Source organism: Alligator mississippiensis, chromosome 1 (genome assembly GCF_030867095.1).
Source record: "Alligator mississippiensis isolate rAllMis1 chromosome 1, rAllMis1, whole genome shotgun sequence".
Classification (NCBI taxonomy): domain Eukaryota; kingdom Metazoa; phylum Chordata; order Crocodylia; family Alligatoridae; genus Alligator; species Alligator mississippiensis.
The window spans coordinates 349946840-349970284 of record NC_081824.1 but is presented as its reverse complement, the minus strand read 5'-3'; the positions used below and the strand labels follow the sequence as shown (position 1 = coordinate 349970284).

At 44.1% G+C, this 23445-nt stretch overlaps 1 protein-coding gene across 2 annotated transcripts in view; it reads right to left on the bottom strand.

Moving 5' to 3' along the window:
* The window catches only part of SH3RF3 (SH3 domain containing ring finger 3), a 393698-nt gene extending 370731 nt beyond the window's left edge, over positions 1–22967 (bottom strand). Inside the window, exon 1 of one of the 2 annotated variants that reach the window (XM_059721048.1) lies at positions 22181–22967. In XM_059721048.1, coding sequence (XP_059577031.1) covers positions 22181–22624 — 444 coding nt within the window. In that variant the 5' untranslated portion in view covers positions 22625–22967. The remainder of the gene's footprint in view (positions 1–22180) is intronic. The other variant, XM_059721047.1, reaches the window with a different exon arrangement.
* Between the last annotated feature and the right edge of the window lie 478 nt (positions 22968–23445).

Genomic DNA, 23445 nt, shown 5'->3' with positions numbered 1-23445 from the left:
TGAAGGTACACTGGGAATACTGCTTGATCCACCATCTCCTGTACCCAAGCCAGTTTAGTGAAGGTTTCAATACAGCCAAAATAAAGTTAAACACCTTTTCTTCATTTGGTTTTGTTTTAAACACATGAACACATGCTATTTTAAACAGATGAGCATGCTAATGGCTTGTGACCCAGTGATACTGTTAGGAAAAGTGACAAAGTCAGCTTTTCCACTGCTATTTTTATACATAGCATTCTGGCATCTCCCCTCACAAAATAAAATGTTTATTTTAGATGTATAAAGTTTGGGTCCCCTGCTAGCGAATTTTAGTCCCACTCGTTCACAACTGGGGCAGCAGAGACATAGCTGAGCAGTTTTGCTCCCTGGTCAGCTGTAGCACGAAGCAGTGGCAGCAGCTGCTTACATATGCATCCCCATCCCTTATGGTTATAGGGGCAGTGGAACCCCCTATAATGTGCATGTGGGACTGTGGGCACCCCCATCCCCTAAGATGGCAGTGGGACCATGGCCAGCTACCAGATCACCTGAAGGCTCAAAGCTGAGCCTCAAAAGCTGAGGTGATCCAAAGTTGGCAAGGGGGGGGGCAGCTGACACCATTCTGGAATTCATTGGCAGTCAGATACAATTACTGTCCATCAGGGCAAAGAGAGATTTAGAAGATTCAGAACTTCTTCTCAGGGGATGATCAGAAAAAGTCTGAAATGCCGCAGTGGAAACAATGGTAGGAAACCATAAAGCTTACACAGGCTGAGAAGGCCAAAAGACATATCCACCAGGAATAGCTAAATTTGTATGTGAATAAGAAGAATAAGTAATTACCCATGAAAAAATCCTATTTCTGGGAACATGGAGCATGTTTCTCTAACCAAGGGGCAAATATATTTTTGGCTGACAATAGGAACTGTGAACTACCTGGGAAGCCAGCTGCAGAGAGGGGGCAGAGGGAGAAGCAGCCAAGCTACCTGTTAGCACCTTTTAGCAAGGCAGCCAAGCACCTGTTAGCCAAGCAGCCAAGCACCTGTTAGCAAGGCAAGAGTTTAGCGCTCTGTGTCTAATACAAATTGTTAAGCTCTCTCACTCACAAATGTAAGACCTCTGTCTCACACATACACACATGCACACTGTATAATATACTATTCCATGCAGCACCAGTTTTTTCTACTTGCATATTTTCTTTACCCTGGAATTTATGATCTGCTAACTGCATGCTTCACAGGACAAACCAGTCATGCTGTGCTTCATCAAATACTAAAAAGCATTAAAAACATACTTTCTTGTGACATTTATCTATAGAACTTTTCCTGTAAGTCACTGTCTCCACTCCTTAACAGCTAAGTAACAGTCAGGATTCTTTGTATGACTCCGTGTATCTCTTTAAGCTGCAACTCCAGTGGTTGGTTTAGTGCAGTCTACTGAAAAAGAAAAGCATTAATGAGACACAGCTGTGAACATTTTTTTCCCCATAAACTCTTCATTGCAATAGCTTTGTGGTATAAAGGACCTGGTTAACGTATAATCTTGTAGGCATGAAAAAATAACCTTTATTCTTCCTAAGAAGAATTTTCATAATCTGTATTGATTTCTCATGAATATTTTAATAAATGGATGGTATATAATTAAACAAGGCAGTTGTGACATTTGTGCTATGCTCCTCTTCGCTTCTATTCTTTCCTAATTGACAATGAGCCGTTAACCCTGAAATTACATTTTTAGGTCTACTTCACCAAAACTTCTTACCTCTTAGGCTAGGGACAGAAGTTACATATAAACCAGTTTCAATAGTCTCGAACTGGTTTAAACCTGTAACAAAACATAAGTTCAATGCACATAAACCATTTTCAAAATGCCTGAAACTGGTTTAAGATGAACCTGGCTGAATATAGCATCAGACTGAACTGATTTGGGTCAAACCTGTCTATGAAACTTCTGTCCCAGACCCCTTCCTGGTTCAAGTTAAATCAGAGTCCCCCAACATGCTCTGCAGCCCTGGACCATGCTCTCTGCTCCAACAGCAGGATTCCCCTGCCTCACCCCTCCTCTCCCAGGGAATCAAATCAGCTCCCAGCTGGGGCAGGGGAATAAAGCCCCCACTGCCAGCTTCCCCCCTCCACCAGGCACGGGGTGAGCATTTTTCCCTCCCCCCCCTCAATTATCCACAGGACCTGCTCAGCTGCAGGCCACACCCACCGGGGAGCCCCGCACTGCAGGACAGTCTGGGGCATGGATGCGAGCCCCCTCTCTCCTCCAGTGTCAACTGCGCTGCAGCCCTGCCACAGCCTGGAGGGCAGAGTGGGCTGGGAGCCACAGAGGCTGTGCCAGGAAGGGCTAACAGGCAGCAGGGGCTGGCTCTGGCCATGCAGGTGGTGACTACTTGCCCTGACACCCACAAGGAGCTTGGGGCAGACCCGGCTGCCCAGCAGGGGCAAGGACGAGGTGCTGGGCAGCCCTAATGCTCTGACCTCCCCAGGCCAGCTTCAGTGAAATGGTGGTACCAGGGGCTGTGCTCGCTCCACCACTCCTGGGACGCAGAAGGGGTCTGCAATAGGGATGGAAGACAGTGAGGCAAGGGGAGAAGGCTGCTGTTTGTCCTCCCCACTCCCTTCTCAGCATGCCAAATGGGGAGAACATGTCACAGGGTAATCCTCCCAGTTGCAGGAAAGCCCACAGTCCCCATTTGAGATGAGAGACAAGCTGATCACCTGGCCCCCCCCAGCTGGCAGGAGGGAGTGGGGAGGAAAAACAGCTCCCTCTGTGGACTTCCCACCCTTTGTGCCAGGCATAGCCTGGCTGGAATCCAAAGCGGGGGGGGGGGGGGGGAGGCAGCTGAGCAGGAGGCATGACCAGGTGATTGGCCCAGGTCAGGCAGGGGAGTAAAGTCCCCACTGCAGGCTTTCTTGCAACAGGCAGCCGGGCTGATCACCCAGCCACACTCCCTGCTTGGCTGGCAGGCCAGCTGAGAAGGGAGTGGGGGGAAAAACAGCCACCATCTGCCTGGCTTTGGACCCCAGCCAGGCTGTCCCTGGCACAGAGGGTAGGAAGCCCACAGTGGGGGCCATTTCCCTTCCCCACACTCTCTCCTCAGCTAGCCTACCAGCTGGGAGGTGAGCAGAGGTCAGGCACCTGTCACCTGCTGCCTGCTTGCAACAGCACTGGGCACATGGGGTAGGCTGCTGCAGGCCATGGGTGTGGGCAGTGGCGAGGGAAGACAATGGACTGCCACAGCCCAGTCCAACCCAGACCCATGGCCCAGGGGCATAGGCAGTGATTGGCCTGCAGCAGTCCACCCCAAGCACCCAGCTCCGCTGAGAGCAGGCAGCAGGTGGCAGGTGCCTCACCTTTGCCCACCATCATAGTTTGCTCTGCTGTTGCTGCCGGGAGAGGCAGGGGGCAGGAAGCTGTGCTCCAGCCTGCCTGCAATGGAGGGATTAAACCCCATTTCCCCTCAGGCTACCAGGTTCTGCCCGCCCCCCATGCTCCTGCCACCAGCCAGTGAGTGAGTAGGGTTGGGGGCCTGGGGACTCATGACAGGGGCTGCTTCCCCCCGCCCCCTCCAGGCACACCTGGGCTGGGGTCCTTGCAGGCCAGGGTGGGGGTTTAAACCCCTCCCCAATCTCACACAGGCTTTCCCGGGCCTGGCCACGCCCCTTCTCTCAACTTAGATTCCCTCCAGCCAAGGGCTCAATCTAGCACCCCCCGGCTTCTGATCTGAGCTACCTGAGGCATATGCCTGCATTTCCGGCAGCAAAAGTGGATGTCTGTCCACTTGCAAATCGGTTCAATCTACGCAAGTTAGAGTAACCTGAAAAGATTGAATCAGGCTCCAGCTTTTTGAGATTCTGGCTTCTTATTTTACATGTTCTGTCTGTCCCTAGCCTTATAAGTTAGTAAGTGAAAGGCTTTCACCATGTTCTTAAACTACTCCCAAGGTGAAGACACAGACTTCATCTTATTCTAGCTAGGTACAACTCAGAGCCATTCAAGTGTACTTTCTGTGGCTGTAATCCAGCAAGCTGGTCCTATTTCAGGAAAAGTGTTAAACAGAAGTCCAAATCTGAAATGTGTAGTCACATGCCCTGTTGAACCAGGCCTTGACAATTGCTTTCAATGGAGGAAAAACTCATGTTTACAAGAGACTGCTAGTTTTTTCTCCCTCTCCTGAATAATCCTTGAAACAGTCTGTTTCTAAATGCACCATAATAACTTTAAAAACATACATTGATTTTTTGCAATTAAATGACATGCAGCATTTAATTTAACAACCCATCTAATGCCTGGATGTAAGAAATACATAGATATGAGAGAGCAATGTCATAAGATCTGTATACACTGAATACCTAGAACACTGGTTTTGAGCCTACATAAACTGTTCTGAAAGCTCCTCTTATTTCTGTTTCCAGGGTAAGGTCAGCTTTCAGGCTTTGTGACCTCTTAGTTTATCGTATTCATCCAGGTAACGCCACTGACTAAGGGATTGTCTTCTTTGATGGGTTGTGATGAGCTCTGCCAAGTTAAATAAAGGGCTCCCTGCTATTAATCTACTCTACTGTGGTCTCTTCTTTGGCTGAACCTGTTTGTCAAACCACTACAATAGCTATAAATACTCCAGTTGTAAGTCACAGTAGCCACAAAGCAAAGACATGCTATAAATTTTCAGGACAGGTGATAATTTCTGATATCTAAGGGTCAGGAGAAGCTCCTTCAACTAAGCTGTGTTAATGATGGTTGCTCTACAGCCATTGTCCACAACCTCCGATATGACAGAAGGAAGATTAAAACCAAAACAAATTAGAAAACTGGTCAGTACCCTCTTAAGAAGCTTTCAAAAAGGAAGCTACAGTTCATGCTGACAACACAAAAGCTGAAGGTCACTGCGGTAGAGCTTTTTATTTTAAATAAGCCACAGCTTCAACTGCTGTATATTGGCATTCTTTCACTGTCACTGATTCAGATGAACCAACTATCTGGGCCTAATATTTAATAGCATTATATTGTGGATTCAATATTCATGCTCTGCCTTGGCTCTTCCTACGCAGAAAGGATGCAGAAAAACTTCATTTTTGGCCCTTCTCCATGCTCCTTCCTTGATCCCTGCAGAGAATCCTTCACGAAGTACTGTATGCACATGTGAGAGGGGGACCAAAAGATGTGGAACTAAGGGAGGAAGATGTGGAGATCTACGAATCTCCATCTCAAGTTCTGTGATGTCTGCACAAAAGATAGCACAGGTCAAATTACCTCTCATATAGAGCACTTTCTGTGCCCAAGAATCCCCCCTGACAAGTTCTGTGGCCTGCCACCAGTACAGCAGCTCCCAGCCGCACAGCTTCATTGGAATATTTGACAGGATAATGATGTTCATAGGTTGCTGGGTCTTAAGGGCATAATGATACTTTCCGAAGAATTCCCTCCTCAATAGCCCCTAACACTGTGTTTGTCTTTGATGACTGCTGAGCACGGAGCTGATGTTTTTAGCAAACTATCTACAATGACTCCCAGATCTCTTACCTGTGCGGTAACAGCTAATGCAGAGTCCAGAGTAAGTATAGTTTGGATTATTTTTGCTTAGGTACATCATTTTACACTTATCTACTCTGAATTTCATCTGCCATTTACTTCCCCATTTGCTCAATCGCTGGGATTCTTCTACTGTCTCAGCTTCCCCAAGGTATGAAAATGCTTTTTAAAGACCAGTTATATACAACAAAAGAATAGTCACATAGCAAGTGACGTAAATCAAGGCTGTGCCTCATCCTTTCCTTTCACCAAAAAAATAGAACTGTCAAGAGTATGACATGCTCGCACCACATTAATAGTATTTACCCTCTCAACCCCAAAATGTATTTGTTCTTATTCCCTTCAGGGTGAAAGTATAGATGCAAAAGTTTTGCAACAGTGAAAAACAGCAACTTTCATTAAAGGACATTCCCACACAACAAAGCCCAGTACTTCAGTGCCAGTTATAGGGTCTATGATTGTAGCCATCCCTAACAAAGAGGAGCATTTCTTAGGGCTGTGCGAAATGGCTATGTTTCGATTTGGTTTTGGATGCGGTCACTTCAGAGGACAGTGATTTGTTTCAGTATATTGGATCACTGTCCTGTTTCGTTTTGGCCAAATCTGTTTCGGAGAATTGGCTTTGCCAAATCTCCTCCAAATCTGTATGGGACGGGCTGCAAGCTTCACACCGCCCTACTACCCAACCAGGTGGGGTTGCAGGGCCAGGGGCTGCAGAGCCCCAGCGGGGAGCAGGACAGGACCATGGGTGGCTTGTCTGGGGGAGGGGGAGGGCTGCTCCCTGTGTGTAGGCAAGGAGACCCCCACGCAGATCTCTGCTCCCTGTTACACTGGGTCACGGAGCAGGGAAGCAGCACAGAGAGGCAAGCAAGCCTGCTGGTCCCTGCCACATGACCTGGCTCCACAGGGAGCAGAGATCTGCACTGGGGTCTCCTCACCACCGCTGCCCGCCCCGTGCAGCCCCACATTGCTGAGGCAGCACAGAGCAGGCAGTAGCATCAAGGAGACCTCTAGTGCAAATCTCTGCTCCCTGCGGAGCCAAGTTGCATAGCAGGGCAGCAGCATACGGCTGTTTACCTGCAAGCCTGGCTCTGAAATGCCAACATATTCCAAAACATTTCTGAAACCTTTTGGATACCTCATTTCATTTTGGAGATGTTTTGGAACCTTCCGTTTCAATCCGGATTCTGTAATTCGAGCCCCGAAACACCTCTGAAATGAAATGGCTGCTGAAATTTCGCACAGCCCTACATTTCATCAATTCTCAGAAAAATCTTGAATGCCAGAATCTTAACCAAATAATGATCATATTACCTATGTTGTTCTTTATAGTCTGACATACAATAATTTTACCTATTTCTGAATAGTATGATGCAGGCAGTCAATGCGCAATGTTTACTCTGGCTCAATACCGCCATACACTGGGACCATACATCCACGAGAGCATCTCCTAAGAGAAGCTGAATATCTTATGGCACTAAGTTTTGTGACTATGTGTACACCCATGGTCCAAGTGTCAATAGACAACTGGGTATCTACATATTCAACCTTTATGTGTCCTGATCATGAAGTTAGAGAACATACATAAAAAGAGAAACAATTAAGATGGTGAACAAACAGCACATGGGCATGGGTAACTGGTGCCACTTTAGTCAGGGGGGGCACGTGCCCCCCCCAGCAACCAGTCAGCAACCAGGGGGGCCCCCCACAGCCAATCTCACCAACCAGGCCAATCACGCTGACCAGGGAACAGCCCCGGCGCTCCTGGAAGTGGCCACAGCACTTCATCCAGTGCTCCCACTCCCTGGCCAGCACTCCTGCCTGCTCCCCCTGCCCACTGCCTAAGCAGGAAGCGCAGCTTGTCAGGGGGTGCACCAGTGCTCTCAGGGGGTGCACATGCACCCCCTATGCACTGCCACTGCACATGGGAATAGATATGTGCTGATCCGAGACAGAAGCTGTAAAACCACCATATAGTGTTCATGATTCTCTCCAGGCAAAGAGGTGACTTTGGTAGTTTGTTGTGACATGCAGCCTTAACTATTTCCTGGGTTCCTGACAATTTTACTTCAAAGTAACAATTTTGTGTGGGGTGAGAGAAGAAGGGGGGGGGGGGGGGGGAAAGAGTAATTTTATATGGAATAACAGAAAATGTTAGGTACCATCCCTATACCTTTTAGAGTCATTTTAAAATCAGACTCATATAGTGCAGAAGTCTCTCAAACAGTCTATCTACCTGAAAAGTAAACAGTGAGATTTAGGTTATCACTGGTGGGTTTTTTTCCCTGTGCCTGTCAAAGGGATATATATTCTACTTCAGCTGAAAAAGTGACCACAGCATTAATAATGGAGTTGCTACTCAATAAAGAAAAACAAAACAATGTTTATTATAAATACCAGGTACCGTGCAAGAATTGAGTATGTAACAGTCATATTTACAAGCAGTCACTACTGTTCAGAGAAAACAAATTAATTATTTAGATATATTTATAGGATATACAGGGCAATTGAAGCCAAAGCTAGTTAATTGAATTCAGGATAATGCACTGAAGTCCACACCAGATCCCATGCTGTGAAATGCAAACTCTTTATCAAATAAGGCCATTTAAGGAGGATGATAATCCCCGTGGCCTTAAATATGAATAAGGTGCATTGCAAATAAAAAAACCGCAAAAAAACAATTTTCATGAAGTGAACTTTCAAATAGTCTGCTGTCTCCATTAAATTAGCTTTTATTCCACATATCATAGTGGTACTGAGGGCACATCAGACTTGTAATACAATCACTGTTCTGCATTAAAGCTGGCGCTTCACGTAGGACAGAATTAAGGAATACTGTATTTAGTTGCTTTTCATGTCAGTGCCATCACAGATAAGGAATAAAACCTTAGTAGGTATATGAGATGTAAATGCACCGACCAAAAGAAAGTGAGAACAAGAAAAGGAAATGGGCTAACAGTGGCATTCCAGTTAGGTTTCTGACCATTTAATATTAGGAAACTGATCAACAAACAAAAATTCATTTAAAAAACCTGAATCCTGAGAGGCAGGAACATTACATCAGAGTTTGAAGGAGGTCTAAGAGAGGTCCTGAAACATACAAGATGGATCATGTTGCACTTTTCCTAGTCTCGGCTATACATGAGTAACATAGGGCTGCAGTAAAGGTGCTTTCCCTTCCACTAGGGGCTGGTTAAGCCCCAGACAATCCAAGTACATAGGTAGCCCAGAGGTGGAGATTCAGGGTTTCTACATTACCTCTTAGTGTGATAGTTAACTCACAAGTGAAATTGTTCCTTTTAGTTCTGTAAGCATGAAGACGATAAACATAAAAGCAAATCCCTTCCTGGAAAGCAGAGCAAAAAGACCACCATCGAGCAGATCTGAAGGGAAGAAACTCAGCAATCCCATCAATACTATATTCTGGGTAATATTTGTGCCAGGTCACTGAAGCAAAACTATTCAAATTCCTTTCCTGGAGTTTTATGGCTTATGAAGGGTATTCTTCTCTGCAGCAGGACTCCTAAAACTGGTTTGCTGAGTCCTGCTGTACTACTGCTTAATACAACCGCTAATACCTACCTACCTTCCTCACAGCACCAGAAATGGAGCCATAATCTGAAAGAGTAATAGGTTCCTTAGGCTCTCTAACATGACCCTTATGGACAGCTTTGACAATATATCTGTTTCATTCTTATCTTTATAATTCCCCACTCTCTGAGATGAAGGAGGAAGGGGAAAAGGAACAGAAAAAGAGCTTATTCACCCTTTTGACTATAGGGAGACTTTTACTGTTTTTGGCTCAGGTGTCTAGCCAGTACTACCAAGGACCAATACCTCTTTTATCCTTTGCTAATCACAAAGAAAAGCATAAAAACTAATTTATTTGCAGTTCAATATCACAGCAACTACAGAAAATAATTTTACTCTGCTCAGCAGTAGATGTTCTTCAGAAAAGACAATACATATATATTTTTACTATCCTAAGTCAGATGCTTTTTTAAATTTGATTCGGGCTCTTTAAAAATATCACCCTTAGTCAATAATGATGAAGAAGGCTGGGGTGGTGTGGGTGCTAAGGTACACAGTTGACAGCACAAAGCTGGTAAGTTCAAAGTACTCATGGCATGGCCCTGTCAGATTCCAACAAATTTGTGACTTCTGCTAAATACCTTGTCACAAGGACATGAAAAAGGAAAGGAATAATGAAAAGCCTCCACCTGACTACACAAAAATGTATAGCTGCAAAAAGACAGGCCTTAGTCTGGCCTCCCTGCTACAGACTTCCAAAATACCTAAGAATTGCACAGTCTAAACTGATCTCTTGGAATTGTGCTTTGTGGAGCTGCCTTCTACACCTCTGACTCTTATTATTGGTTACCACCAAGAATCCAATCTAGAAGGCAGTCCAGGAAGAGCTGATGAATACTCCTTTTCCACCAGCTGGAGAAGCTCATGCAAAAGTCACTATAAACAGAGAACCTAAATCTCCAACTTCACAATCCCCAGACTTCTCCACTGCTCCACACTCCCTTTCCCAGAGAAATGGGTTAGGATTATCTTCTCACTAATCACTAAAAACTATACTCATCTCCTAGAGCCAGGGACAGAGTCCAAGATGATCATAAGTAGTCTACTGCCCACTAGTAAACCGTGGATATGTTGTCTTTCCCTCTCCATGCCCAATCCAAAGAAAAAACAGAAGTCTACAATAGCTCCCAGTTAGAAAGCACAAGTTGTAAAGCTCCATACTTATTGGAGGTCATCAGTTCAAACCCTGGACTTGCCCTAGATGTTTTTCAATACACTTGCAAGTTTTCCACATTGGAATCCTGGAAGGTGGATGGATGGAGGCACTGAAAGAGGAACAGACACTGGCAAATCAGATGGCCTTGCAGGGATGTGCACCCTACATCTGCAGCTGTTTCTAGCTGTATCAAATTTCTGGCAGTTCAGGTCAACTAAGGAACATTTTGGGAAGGGAGTGATGATACAGAGTCCTTCCCTTGGTTGAATTTATGTTGTTGCTGCTGAAGTTTGTGCTTGTTCTTGGGGTACTTGATTTCAGTAACTACTTAAAATGAGAAAAAGAATTAGAGACGGTATTTTCTTAAGACTATCACCAACTCTCACAGTTTTTTAGTAGAGGAGTTAGAGTAGCAGAGTAGCCATGTTAGCTGAAGGCAGGCAAAGGCAGGAGCAGAACACAGTTAGTTTCTAAGGTGCTACCCTGCCCTGCCTTCTGCTAGTTTTCAAGGTGGTAACCTTGTTTAGACCTGATTCCTCAAAGCAACTTCTCCCAAAAGATACAATTCTCATCCATTTAATATTATTATAGCTATCCAATCCTTTGAAGCCCACACCTATATGAAGCATGTTTGTTTCTTTTCACTTATTACTGACCACAATGACATCCTTTATGTTCAGTTAGGAATTACTATATATAAAAGTAGTTCAGCACCTCTGGAAATTGAAGATTTTTCTTTACCATAAGAATGGGAAAAGTGCAAGTCAAGAGTGTTTAAACTTACCTTTCTGCTTGCAAACTGTCAACACGGTACTTTTTATTTTAGAAGACATACTGATTTTTCAATATTAAAAAGTTGTTAGCAAGTCAGATTTTACAATCCTACCTGACTACTTTTACCTGGAAATAAGTCAGATGTTCTGCACTCTGGTCTTAGGAAACAACACTTTACCATATTTACTCATATATAAGATGAGGGTTTTCCCTCCAAGCAGCATGAGGAAAAAAGCCCCTTGTCTTATAGTCACCGACAAAGGAAGTGGGGAATAGGAGACTGCTGCAAACTTGAGCCCAGGTCAGGGACAGTCACCCCCAGCAGCCTCTGCCCCTCCCATCCTGATCATTTTTGTCACTCTCTGAAGGAGTCTTTCTAATTTGTCCACATCTTTCTTGAAGTGAGGGGTCCAAAACTGGACACAATACTCCAGGTAAGGTCTAGCCAGGGCACAACAAAGCAGGAGAATCACTTCCCTTTATGTGAAGGTAACACTCCTATTACTACGGCCCAGCATTTTCTAGACCTTTTTTGCAACAAGAGCACAATACTAGCTCAAATTCAGTTTATGGTCCATTGTAAACCCCACATCCTTTTCTGCAGTACTGCAACCTAGTTAGTCCTTCCACAAGTCTGTGTGCATGTGGTCATTCTGTCAAGAGTGAAGGACTTGGCATTTGTTCTTGTTAAATTGCATCAGATTGATTTTGGACCATTTTTCTAGTTTATCCAGGTCTGAATCCTACTTATATCCTCCCAAGTGTCTTTAATTCCACCCAACTTGGTGTCATCTGCAAATTTCCTAAGCATGCACTCAATCCCATCCTTCAAATCATTACTGAGGATATTAAACAATATTGGACCCAGGAGAGACCCCTGGAGAATCCTACTCAATACCTTCTCCCAACTAGACATTGAGCCATTGATGATTATTTTTTGAGCACAAGGATCCAAACAGTTGTGTATCAACTTTATAGTGCTTTCATCTAGTCTGTAATTCCTTAGTTTATTCATGAGACTGCCATGGCAGACGGTGTCAAAAGTCTTGCTAAATCAAAACATATTGCATCCACTGCTTTTCCCCATCCAAAGAGCCTGTCACCTTGCCATAGAATTTGTACATTGTACATAGAACCAATAAAAGACATGACATAGATATCAGAAGCGAGCTACTGTTTATGGTAAAGAAAATGAAAAATAAAAATCACCTGAAAGAAAGAATGAAAAGACCAAAACTCTGTACGTATTATGCTCAAATAATCAATGTAAAAAGAAAATATATTGGTATGGTTAAGCAGATAAAAATGTGGCAATCTGATAAGTTGCAATAATAAGCCTTTCAAAGTACATAAGCAGTTAGGTAGCCTAAAAAATACAGGTGGTTACAAATAAAAAACATATAACACTGTCTTCACTACATTAACTCACAAAAAGGGTTTTTAGGCTGAATTAGCTTAAACTGAATCTAAAATAAACATACATTAAATAATATTATCCCACATACTTGTTAACATAAGTTTAATTATCTGTTTAGAAAAAAATTACAGAACACAGACATTGGCTTTTTTTATAAAAAGAACACAATCAAAATGAAATATGCCAAGCTCAGTCCCATTTCTTGTTTTGGTAGGGTTGCAATATCTTTGGCTACAAAAGGGATACATTATCTACCTCCTTCAACCTCCACTTCAAATAAAGCATCAACAAACTTCCACCCACCAGGCAAAAGATCCTTAAAGCTCACTGAAACATTAATACATATTAAAATCAATATTATTCATAGGCGGTGTTTATTCTAGTTCTCTCTCAGACAAGAGTTGAAGCGGTGGTGCTAGCCATTAGCATTTTGATAGCAATCTAGCTAGCTCTTAGTTCAGTATGAACATTTTCTTAAACTGAAAACAAAGTTTATCCTCTCATGCAAGCAGGTCATTTTAAAATTCACAAAGGAAAATTATGCATGATTTTGTACCCGGTTCTGAAAAGGCTTGAAAAGAAATATTAATGCTAACTTGATCAAGTCAGTGTCTTTTGCATGTTGTTCTAATAATGGAGAGACATTCTAAGCACAAATCTCTTCCCATAATTACTGACTATACACATGGAAATACACTCACGCTAAACCACAAACAGCATTTATTTCACTTGTACGGTAAATCAAACCCCAGCTGACAGCAGACAGAGGAGCAAGTGCTTCACTAACCTGATGCCATCAAGGCATCTCCAAAAATGAGATGCTATTCGTGTGCATCAAAACAGGAAATAGTTTTACATCTAAAAGACCACTTCCATTCCTGATAATCATCTCACGCATATGTGAAAATTCCAATTTAAAGTCTCATTTCATCAAACAACACCAAGTTATTAACAGAATAGAAGAAAACAGCACTCCATTTATTTCTTTAAAAATTAATATGTACCATAATGTTCTCTCTTGAATCATCTTCATATAGGCTTACTTAACTCTGTCATCTCCAAAGCAGGATAAGATAGTGATTTACTGTGGAAATTTTAATATTATTTTCACAGATGAAGAGACTTTTCAAAGAATGTTGCCATTCCATAGCCAGAAAAACAAAACAAAACAGGGCAATGGAAATTACATTGTTAAAATCAAAACTATGCTGATAAAACAGGAAGATGAAAATCCAGACTGGAATCCAAACATTTACGAGGAACAGAACAAAGGTATTAAAATCCAAATCTACTAGGTTTAACCTAAGTACTTAGATATTTATATGCAATTTTATTTTTAAACTAGTCTTTTAAAAAGAATTAAAACCATCAAGCCTGTGATAGACTATGATTTCATCCAACCAGTAAGTGATTGTATGTCAAGTGCGCAGTTACACACACAGTTAGTTTCTTGATATATTTAAAGAGAATTTTCATTTTTTTCTTGGAGCAATAAAAAGGATACTTTCTGCAAAGAGGAACAAACAGGAGTGCAAGTGTTACTGTTGTGTGACAGTGTCAATCGATTATAAGGATCAAGGGATCAGTAACACCAAGAAAAGACATGATTTGTAAAAGCCAAGAGAGAAAAATACTGAAAATAGACCAGCCAGGATAGGAGAAAAGCATCCTGCTCCTACTTTGCACACTGGTACCTCTTGTTTTCTTCCTGGAAGCAGCAAGTATTGAGGTAGATCCAAGGTCATGCAGCTTTCTCCACTTACTAAGCTATTTCGTTAAGACTCTTTTTCACTACTTAATCATAGACCCCTCCTGAGTCAGCCTGCCTCCCAAACGAGAAAAACCACCAATAATGTTACTGGAGGTATCTTATAAGGGTACGCACAGGCATTCTAAATGTAATGGCTATCTGTGCAGTAGGTGCACTAGCTTAGATGGAGCAAGCAGCTGTTTACTGAGCAACAGTAACTAAACGCTGATACACCTAAACTTGAAGTATTGAGAAGAATGTACGATAGTCCTAGTAGTACTGATACTATTCATCACACTTTAAAGATTTTGTTTACATGACCAAACAAGTCGGCAACCGTTGTTTCCAGTACCATTGCTTACAGTTTCTGTTAGAGTGGTCACCAGTGATTCACAGACTAATATAGCAGCTATATACACTGGTTAAGTTCAGCCAGTGTTCCAAGTCCTTCTATGGCTCTCTTTATTCTATGTTCACTTTGACCCGGACTACTGTTAGTGATTCCAATCCGAAGTAAACTAACTCCAAGGAAAGTATCAACAATATTCCATGTCTAATTCCTCAAACATATCAAAATTAATCTAATATCAAATCCACCTGAAGAAGGGCACTTGATGTCCAAAAACCTTGTCTAGCAACTCTCCCAACTGTACAGATGGTCCAATAAAAGATATCACAAAAAATCCTCACCTCTCATATACTTCTAGGACCATCACCACTAAAAAAACACTTCAAACCTCAAACATTTCCCTATTACTCAAAAGTAATATCAATACCTGAAAACTATTTGGTTGGGTTTTTGTTTTGTTTTGGGGTTTTTTTGGTGGGGGAGGGGAGCGTTGCAAAAAAAAAAAAATGATTTAAAGTTGGCATCTGTTACAACATTCTTGAATATGTAATGGTTTGGGTATTGTGAATTCATCTGATTAATCTCCTCAGCGTTCCCCCTTGTCCTTCAACACACATGCTTATGCTGCCACAGCTCTCTCTCTCTAATGGGATTGGGACATAAAAATGCAAATGAAATCCCCAGGGTTTCTTGTTGTTTTTTTAAAACATGCTTTAAGATACAGGTTAGCTTTCATGGTCTGAAGAATGCCCTTTAGGGAGAACTCATAACATCAGCAGAGTCTCCCTTGCCTGAAGAAGGGTGTTTGTGCCCGAAAGGTTGTAAAGAACTTTTTTCCAATTATTTAGTTGGTCTAATAAAAGATATTACATCTATCCAAAGAACCTTGCCTGCCTTAAGTATCTCAGGAAGACAGGTACGAGGTGTGAGATTTGGATATATAAAATGTTAAGCCAAGCTTCTGAGAGTCCTTTTAAAAGAAACCAAAAAACTCTTTGTCATCCAAGAATATCTAGCCCTCCAAGATCCAGAGATGCAAATATTTGCTTCCTCAAGCCAAGCAACCCTCATAGAAAAATATCCATACAGACAGAAAGCAAAGTACTGCAGCATTACTTCAACTTCCACTCTACAAGAGGCTCAAGTTTGGCCACATAAACAGAAAGTATTTGGACATGCTCTTGGCATCCAAATAAAAAGCTGCTTTAATCAATCTTCTATGAAGTTTCTCCCATGGAACTATGACCACAATTAAAAGCTACTCCTTTCACTAGCAGAAATTCAAAAAATCCCAGGGTACTGAGCTTTCTTTTAGGAGAAGAGGCTTGTCAACTACAGACGTTTGTCCTACAAATCTGACACATTAAAAAACCATGCAATGAAAAACCAGGTAAATGTCAGTTATTCCACAACTCTGCAAGCATCAGTGTTCTGCCCCATTTGTGCATTCTCTTCTATATCTGTTCATATATCACACGCATCTCCTTAGTATCCGAGTGCCTTCCAGCAGTGCACTAAATGATGTGTCTAACATCTGTCAACTGAGCTTGCTCTGTCTCTCACACTGTCTTAACAGGAAGAACTACCCAAAATGTTTTGTTGTTGTATTGTTCAAAATGCTGTTCATTGTTTATATCCGCAGCTCTACCACTGACCTTGAACAAGCTGCATGAATATTTGGAATGCTGAATTCCCCTTCTGCAAACCTCAGTTAATAACACTTTTTCTTCTTAGAGGCTTTGTGATCTTCAGACAAAAGGTGAGTTATATAAGGACAAAGTTGTTATTCAACAGCCTTGGAATCATACGAGGTGAAAAAGTATTATGTATGTTGAAGGTGTTATTAATTTGATAAAATCTAGTATATCTTTTTTGCTTGCTGGACATATTGGCAATGTATATGTTACAAAAGACAGGTAAAAGATGTGTAGAACAAAAGGCATTGAGGTGTGTGGTGGTACTCTGATCTTGCGGAATTTGATACCGAGTCATGTGCACATAACTGTTTGGTAGTTGGCTGTTACCTGACTGATGCCTCCATATAATTTCTTAAAATTTTAAGAAAAAAATCTAAATTTTAGGAATAAGGTAGTCACTTTTGAAAAATTCTGAATTTCCTACTCAGTTCTATATGCGACTGCAAGCAGAAGAGCCAATATAGTATAACCTTGTATGTAATATAGCTGCCATTATAAACCACTCTCCCCTTGGGCATCCTTTCCACCCGTCTCTGAGCTTCCTTCTCCTTTATTCTTCTTGTGCACTCTGTCCGCTCCAAGCCCTTTTATAATAAAGTACCTATGATACTTGGCATTTACGTAGCATCTTTAATCAGATTACTCCAGAACACTTTACAAAGGTGGGAAATACACTATCATCTTTTTTATAGACTGAAACTCAAGCAAAGAGAGGGTAAATGACTTGTCCAAGGTCACACAATTAAATGTGAACAGAATCCAATGCGTCTCTTTAAGATCTACTCTACAGGTAAAAGTCATTTCCAAAGCTCTAAAGCAGCAAATTCCACCATATACCTTAGGATATCTTGAATATTTCTAGAGTTTGGTCAATCCTAGAGATAAACCTGCAATTCCAAGCCATAACAACTCCCTTTTGGGCTAGGCTTCAGCACTCTCAGTAGAATGTTATTACCTATTTATAAGGCTGTTGAAAAATAGCTGCTAAAGAGAAGATAAAGCAGTACAAAAAACCCAGAGTTCTGCCCCAGATTTATTCACTTTATAGTAACCATTGTGAGTTTGAAAAACACAATCTGAAATTTGGGGAGGTGCAGGGAAGAAAATATTTTTTTTTTTAATTAAAAACCTTGCCCTAAGTGTATGAAGACTTTAACTGACTTTTCTCTTTCTTTTAAGATTAATTAACATTTTGACAGAACACACCTCTGCAACCAAATTTTCAGTCTGGGGATCTTCTTAGCCATGATACATTTTGATAGAGCTGATTGTAGCCCCTCCAAGTTCAATCAACTACACCTATAAACTGTGTTCATTCCTAACTAAAAGTAATCATGCCTCATTTTTAATACTGCACCTCCCAAAATAAAAGTGACTGAAATCTGTACAAGTATGGGAATATATGTACCACATAAAGCAAGGGAAACCTGTAGTGTAATTTGCAGTTAATCTGCACTTAAACTCTGAGAAAATCAAGTCTAGAGTAAGCGCTGAAGTAAGAAACCACTTGACAATGTTCAAGACAGACAAGGTGTCAAAGACATACTTAACATAAAGAACAGACATAACTGTGTTTTACAGCCAGGCTGCTAAAAGCCTAATTCGAAGCACTTCTGTACCATCCATTGTTTAACACAGATAGAGGTGCTGTATTTTGTTTTCAGGAAAGCTTGGCAGTCAGCTGTATCAGCAGCTCTAAGGAGGATTACTCTCCCCTGCTGCTTTTTTAAAAAGCAGATTAGTTCAGACTTTCTTTCACTGTAATAAACCTTGTAAGGATCAGGAACATTGCATTGATTTCCAAGATAAAACTGTGAGGTCATTCAAAAGGCTAAACAAACAGTTTCATGGAAGCACTCAGCTCAGGCACTCATTAGCTGAAGCAAGGGAAAAGATTGTAGTCGTTAATCATAAAAGCCAGAATGTGACTCTAAGGGTGAGCCATATTATTATCTTCTATCAAATTGAGATAGATAAAGAGGGTTGAGGAAAAATACCAGCATGAAAGCGTTGGTCAGTCAAAGTGAGCACCCTTGTAAAACAGTTGTATAATGTGCTTCTACATTAACACGTGCTTTACTGTGCAACACATTTTGTTTATGGCTACAATAGGGACTTGAAAATCTTTAAAAAATAATCTTTGATAGTAATAGAACTAAAAATCCAAGCCTACAAATAATGCACGCAGTCTACATAATCATGTGTTCCTATCACAGTTACAGTTATTTTAGTCTCCCTTTCACAAACTTGTGTACCACACTCACCTAATGCATCTTGTTTCACTTATGCAAGTTACAGACATTCAAAAAGCCCAAGGCAGAATCAATCTAAAGTTACAGTTTTCCGTAATCAATGAAGTTTAGATCGTAGTGAACAGAACACACATTTGTCCTTGGGAAGGGGGGCAAATCTTAGACTAGTCTGTCCATGCTGTCTATGTGTGTTTAGACCAGACATTTTTAAACCAGTCTGTGTGTGCTGAACTTCTGTTCTGTTATGGGTGTAGACCAGTTTCCGATCACTTGTACCGGTAAAAGTGTAATGTCTGTACCTGGCCTTAGATTATGAATTCTTCATGGTAGACATGCCGGTTTATTATATATTTGTATAACCTTGTTCAGGGCCCACAGTGGTTCCCAGTTTCCATAAGAACAGAGTATTCCCAATCAAAACATATTCAGATGATCAAAGGAGTTTCATAATCAGTGTATACAGTATTTTTAGCTATATAATTCATAAAGTTTGGTCACAAGAGTTACTCTGAAATCATGAAGTAACATGCCTATCCTTAAGTAATTGAATAGTTCCTAAAGATGGAGGGCTATTTTTTAAAGTAAATTAGTAGGGATCATTAAAATACTAGATCATCAAGGTACCATATGTTACCTAATATATAAAGACCTAGCTTCTCCCCATCCCTCCTAAAAAAATTAGAAAAAAAACCCCCATACTTCACAGTCAAATTTCAAAATGGCAATTATTACAAATAAAAACAAAAATCAAAAGTTAAGGATTTCTTAGGGTAATATCCATCCCAACTACACAATTGGTCCAATTAAAGAGGTGGGACAAGCTTTCAAGTGCAGGTCATGCACTGAAAAGCTTGTCTAATGCTATCCCAACTACACATTTGGTTCCAATAGAAGATAGCATCCTAAGAAATCCTTGTCTTTCTGGACCATCACAGCTACCACATCACTCTTACACTACCACTTACCAAAAAAGAACCAACCAAAAACCACACACACTTACAAAATTCCCCATCATTTCCTGCAGGCACAACTTCAAAACCCTGGAATGAGTCCCAAGGAAAGCCTCACTCACTTTTGTCAGAAAAAAAGAAAATTAACTAACTGAAATGTCTATTAGGGCTACAAAACTTCACAGGAAACCTCAGCCCTGACCTTCTGTCTGGCTGCATAGTAAAATATGGTCAAACAGACTCTATGTAGCTTTAGAAAGTAATTGCATGCATCTTTAAATATATGACGTTAGAGGTAAGAAACAACTCTAAATCTTCAGCTGCTTCTTTTCCAAGACCTTCTAGTAAAGAGTCAAATTACACTTTTTATATCAAATTACATAATATTGAACAACAGGGAGGAATTAATCCCATTCTCATGTAAATCACTAAAACCCCTGCCACTGATTTCAAAAGGAGCGAGATTGGAAAGCTGATTGCAAGTTCCTTCTAACATGCACTGCAATATTGTACAAGTACAATTTTATTTTTATGTAGTAAATGAGTTACACTCTACTGGGGATCATGGTTCTGAAGGGGAGGTTGATTTTGAATGTGTGCGCAATTGGATTTATCCCACCCCACAAACTGAAGAAAAAACTAATAAGATTACCCTTAACTGCAGGATTAATGGACTAAGTAAATGTTTCCTAAGTAGTTATCCTATGTAACAAGGGAGACACAGAGCTAGGTCCTCAACTACAGCTGACACATGCTTCAGGGAGCTGGAGGGATTGGTGAGAAGAGGTTTTAATTCACCTTTTGTATTCCTTCAGTCCGGGAGCCATATCAAACTCTGTCATAATTGAGAGCTGCTTGATTTTCAATCTAAAGATATGTTTTAAAGCCTACAGCTCCACTGGGATAGTCAAGCAACTAAATATCAACAAGACACAGCAACGCCCTGCTATGCCTCCCTCTGCCACGGCCTGGCACTTTAGTGCCGCTCAGGGATGCTCTTTACACAAGGAAATTCTTTCAGTAGCCAGGGGGCCCGGAGAGCAACTTAAAGCATTCAGAAGCCAAATCTCCATCCCTCCTGACTCATGCATTCAATTACACAACAACAAAAGTAGGTGTGACACCAGCAAATCAGACACTTTCCTTCACAGCACAGCCAAGCATCAATCCTGAGTGATGCTCCTATTACATTATACTGCATGGAAGTACTCCCTATTTTTACTTCAAATGACAGCAAGACTGGTCTCATACATTTTGTCTAGGAACAACTTAAGAAATAATATTCTCACACATCTTCCAAGCCACAGCCCAAAACACAAAGAAACTTACAAGGGGTACCCAAATTGACTCCTGATTGTGGCAAAATAGACTTGTATACAGGGTTTACAAATCATGTCGGGAAATCAGTTTCTTTTAAAAATCTTGTTTAAACAACAAAATGATACAGCAATGATAATAGTCTAGTGATACAGCAATGGTAATAGTCTAGAACAGCTATTTTGGTACCGAATGACACTTCCATAGGCTAGGGTACAGAATGACACATCCATACAGCTACATGTACCTTCAATGCTAACAGCAGAGACAAGCCAAACCGACACGACTTGCAATGAGATGCCAAAGAACGTTCCTTGTTGGTTTTTCTTTTCCTAAGCAAGCTTATTATGCAGCACGGTATTATAACAGTTTGGGAGAGTGCAGTACCCACGGCTGCGTTTCAAAACCTTCACATTTAGCTGCTATTGTCTACGCCTGCCTCAAGCACGCTGCCCTCAGAGACTAGTCACTTTAGGCGCCCTGGCAAGCTGACACCAAAAAGGCTCTAGTTTTCCACAAAGCCTAAAGCCAAGGGGGTCCTTAGAGGCTGAGGAAGGCCAAGAGCAACAGCAAACAACCTCTGCGACCTGCATGAGGCAGCATCCGCAGGGAGAGAAATGAATTGTGCCACCCCATGCTGAAATGTGAGCTCTGCCCAGGCAAGGGACAGCCAGGCTCAGGCGGGCACTGCCCAAGTGTTGCCAGCAGCCCCCATCCCGCTGTGTCCTCTTCCCCTTCTCGGGCAACTTTGGCAGGAGTTGCTCACACCTGTCCCGTGCAGCAATTCTAAGGCCTCCCTCAGCTGTGGGCAAGCAAAGGGGTTGCAAAGCAAGGATGACAGCAGGGCCCTGATGGGGAGGAGAATTCACCTCTGGGAGGAAAGGAGTGTGTGGTGTGTGTGCATGTGCATGCACGTGTGTGTGTGCGCACATGTGCGTGCAAGGGTGCATGTAAGGGGGGTGTAGGATGCACATACGTGTGTGTAGGATGCATGTATGCGTGCATACAGAACACATGAATGTGTGCATGTAGGATGCTTGTAGGGGTGTAGGTGGGTGTAGCACATGTGCATGTAGGGTGCGTGTGTGCATCGGGTACACGTACAGGGCATGTGTGGGCAGAGTGTGTGTGTACAAGGCGCATGCACAACCGGCATGTGTGTCAGGTACATGTGTGTATGTGTAGGAGGGGTGTGCGTGCGCTAGGTGCGTGTGCGTGTCAGTTGCGTGTGCGGGTGAGGTGCACATGTGTGTAGAGGGTGTGTGTGCAGTGTGCTTGTGTGCGTAGGGCGCACATGTGTGCGTGGGGGGGGGCATGTGCAGGGTGCATGTGTCCCTGCGTGTGCTGGGGCAGGGACAAGGGGCGGGGCAGGGCAGGGCAGGGCAGGGGGTCCCGGCGGGCTGCACCCACCTTTCCGAGCAGCGCGCTGCGGCTGGCGGCCGCGAGCTCCCGCAAGCTGGCGGCGGCGGCGGCGGCGACCGCGGCGGGGGAGGCGCTGGCCGCGGCCGCCGCGGGCTGGTAGGCGGGGGGCGCCGCCGAGCTGCTCCCTCCGCCACTGCCGCCGCTGCCGGGGGTGGCGGGGCCGGGGCCGGGCCCTGCCCCCGCGGCGGGCCGGGGCCGCTGGCGGATGCCGTCCAGCAGGCGGACCAGCAGGATGTTGGCGGGCAGCTCGTCCACGCCGCAGCCCACCAGGATGCGGCACTCGGGGCAGCGCAGCTCGTGGCGGGAGCTGACGATGCTCTCGAGGCAGCGGCGGCAGAAGGTGTGCTGGCAGGGCAGCGCCTTGGCCGTCGTGTCCAGCCGCTCCAGGCACACGGAGCACTCCAGCAGGTCCAGCAGCGACGCCTCGTCCATCGCCGCCCCGCGCCGCGAGCAGCCCTTAGCCCCACCGCCCCGCCGCCCGCATGGGGCCGGCCCCGGGCGCGCACCTGTCCCGCGCCGGCCGCAGCGCCCCCGGGGGCTGCCTCAGCAGCGCCGCCGCCTCCGCGCCTCCGCCTCCGCCCGGCCCAGCCGCCGCTGCTGCCACCGCCCCATGGCCCGGCCCGCCCCGCCGCGCCGCGCCGCGCCGCTGCTGCCTCCGCCGGGGAGCCCCCGCCGCCGCTGCCGCCGCCTACAAGCGCTCCCTCCTTCACTCCCGCGCCCGCGGGGCAGCCGGAGGCAGGCGCGGGGCGGTGCTAGCGGCGCTCGCTACTCCCGCCCCGCTCGGCGCCACCCCTCCCCGCGCGCTGGGGGCCGCCGTCTGCACGGCAGTGCCCCCGACCCCGCCGCAGGAGCGGGGGAAGTTTGCCGAAGTTTACGGAGGGGGAAGATTCCTTGCAGAAGATCGCCCCCAAGCGGCCCCTTCCGCCGCGCTGCTGCCCCTGCATGAGACCGCTCCCTGCTTTACTTCAAGCCTTTTTTGGGGGGACCGGGCCCCAGTTGTAAACACCCATGGTCAGTCTTGACCCAGTGGCACCAGTGTGAACTGCCCGCAGGCGGTGGCAGCAGTGAGGAGGGTGGCCAGCACTGAGCTGCAATTGGCGACCACCTGCAGACACCGCCAGCAGCAGCGGTTCTCTCAGGGGGTGCACTGCCACGTGAGCCCATGCACCCCCTCCGTGTCGCCAACGGCCCCCAGCCGCCCAGTGTGTGGCACAGGTGTGTGCGGCCTGGCCGGCCCCAAGCAGCCCCTTGGC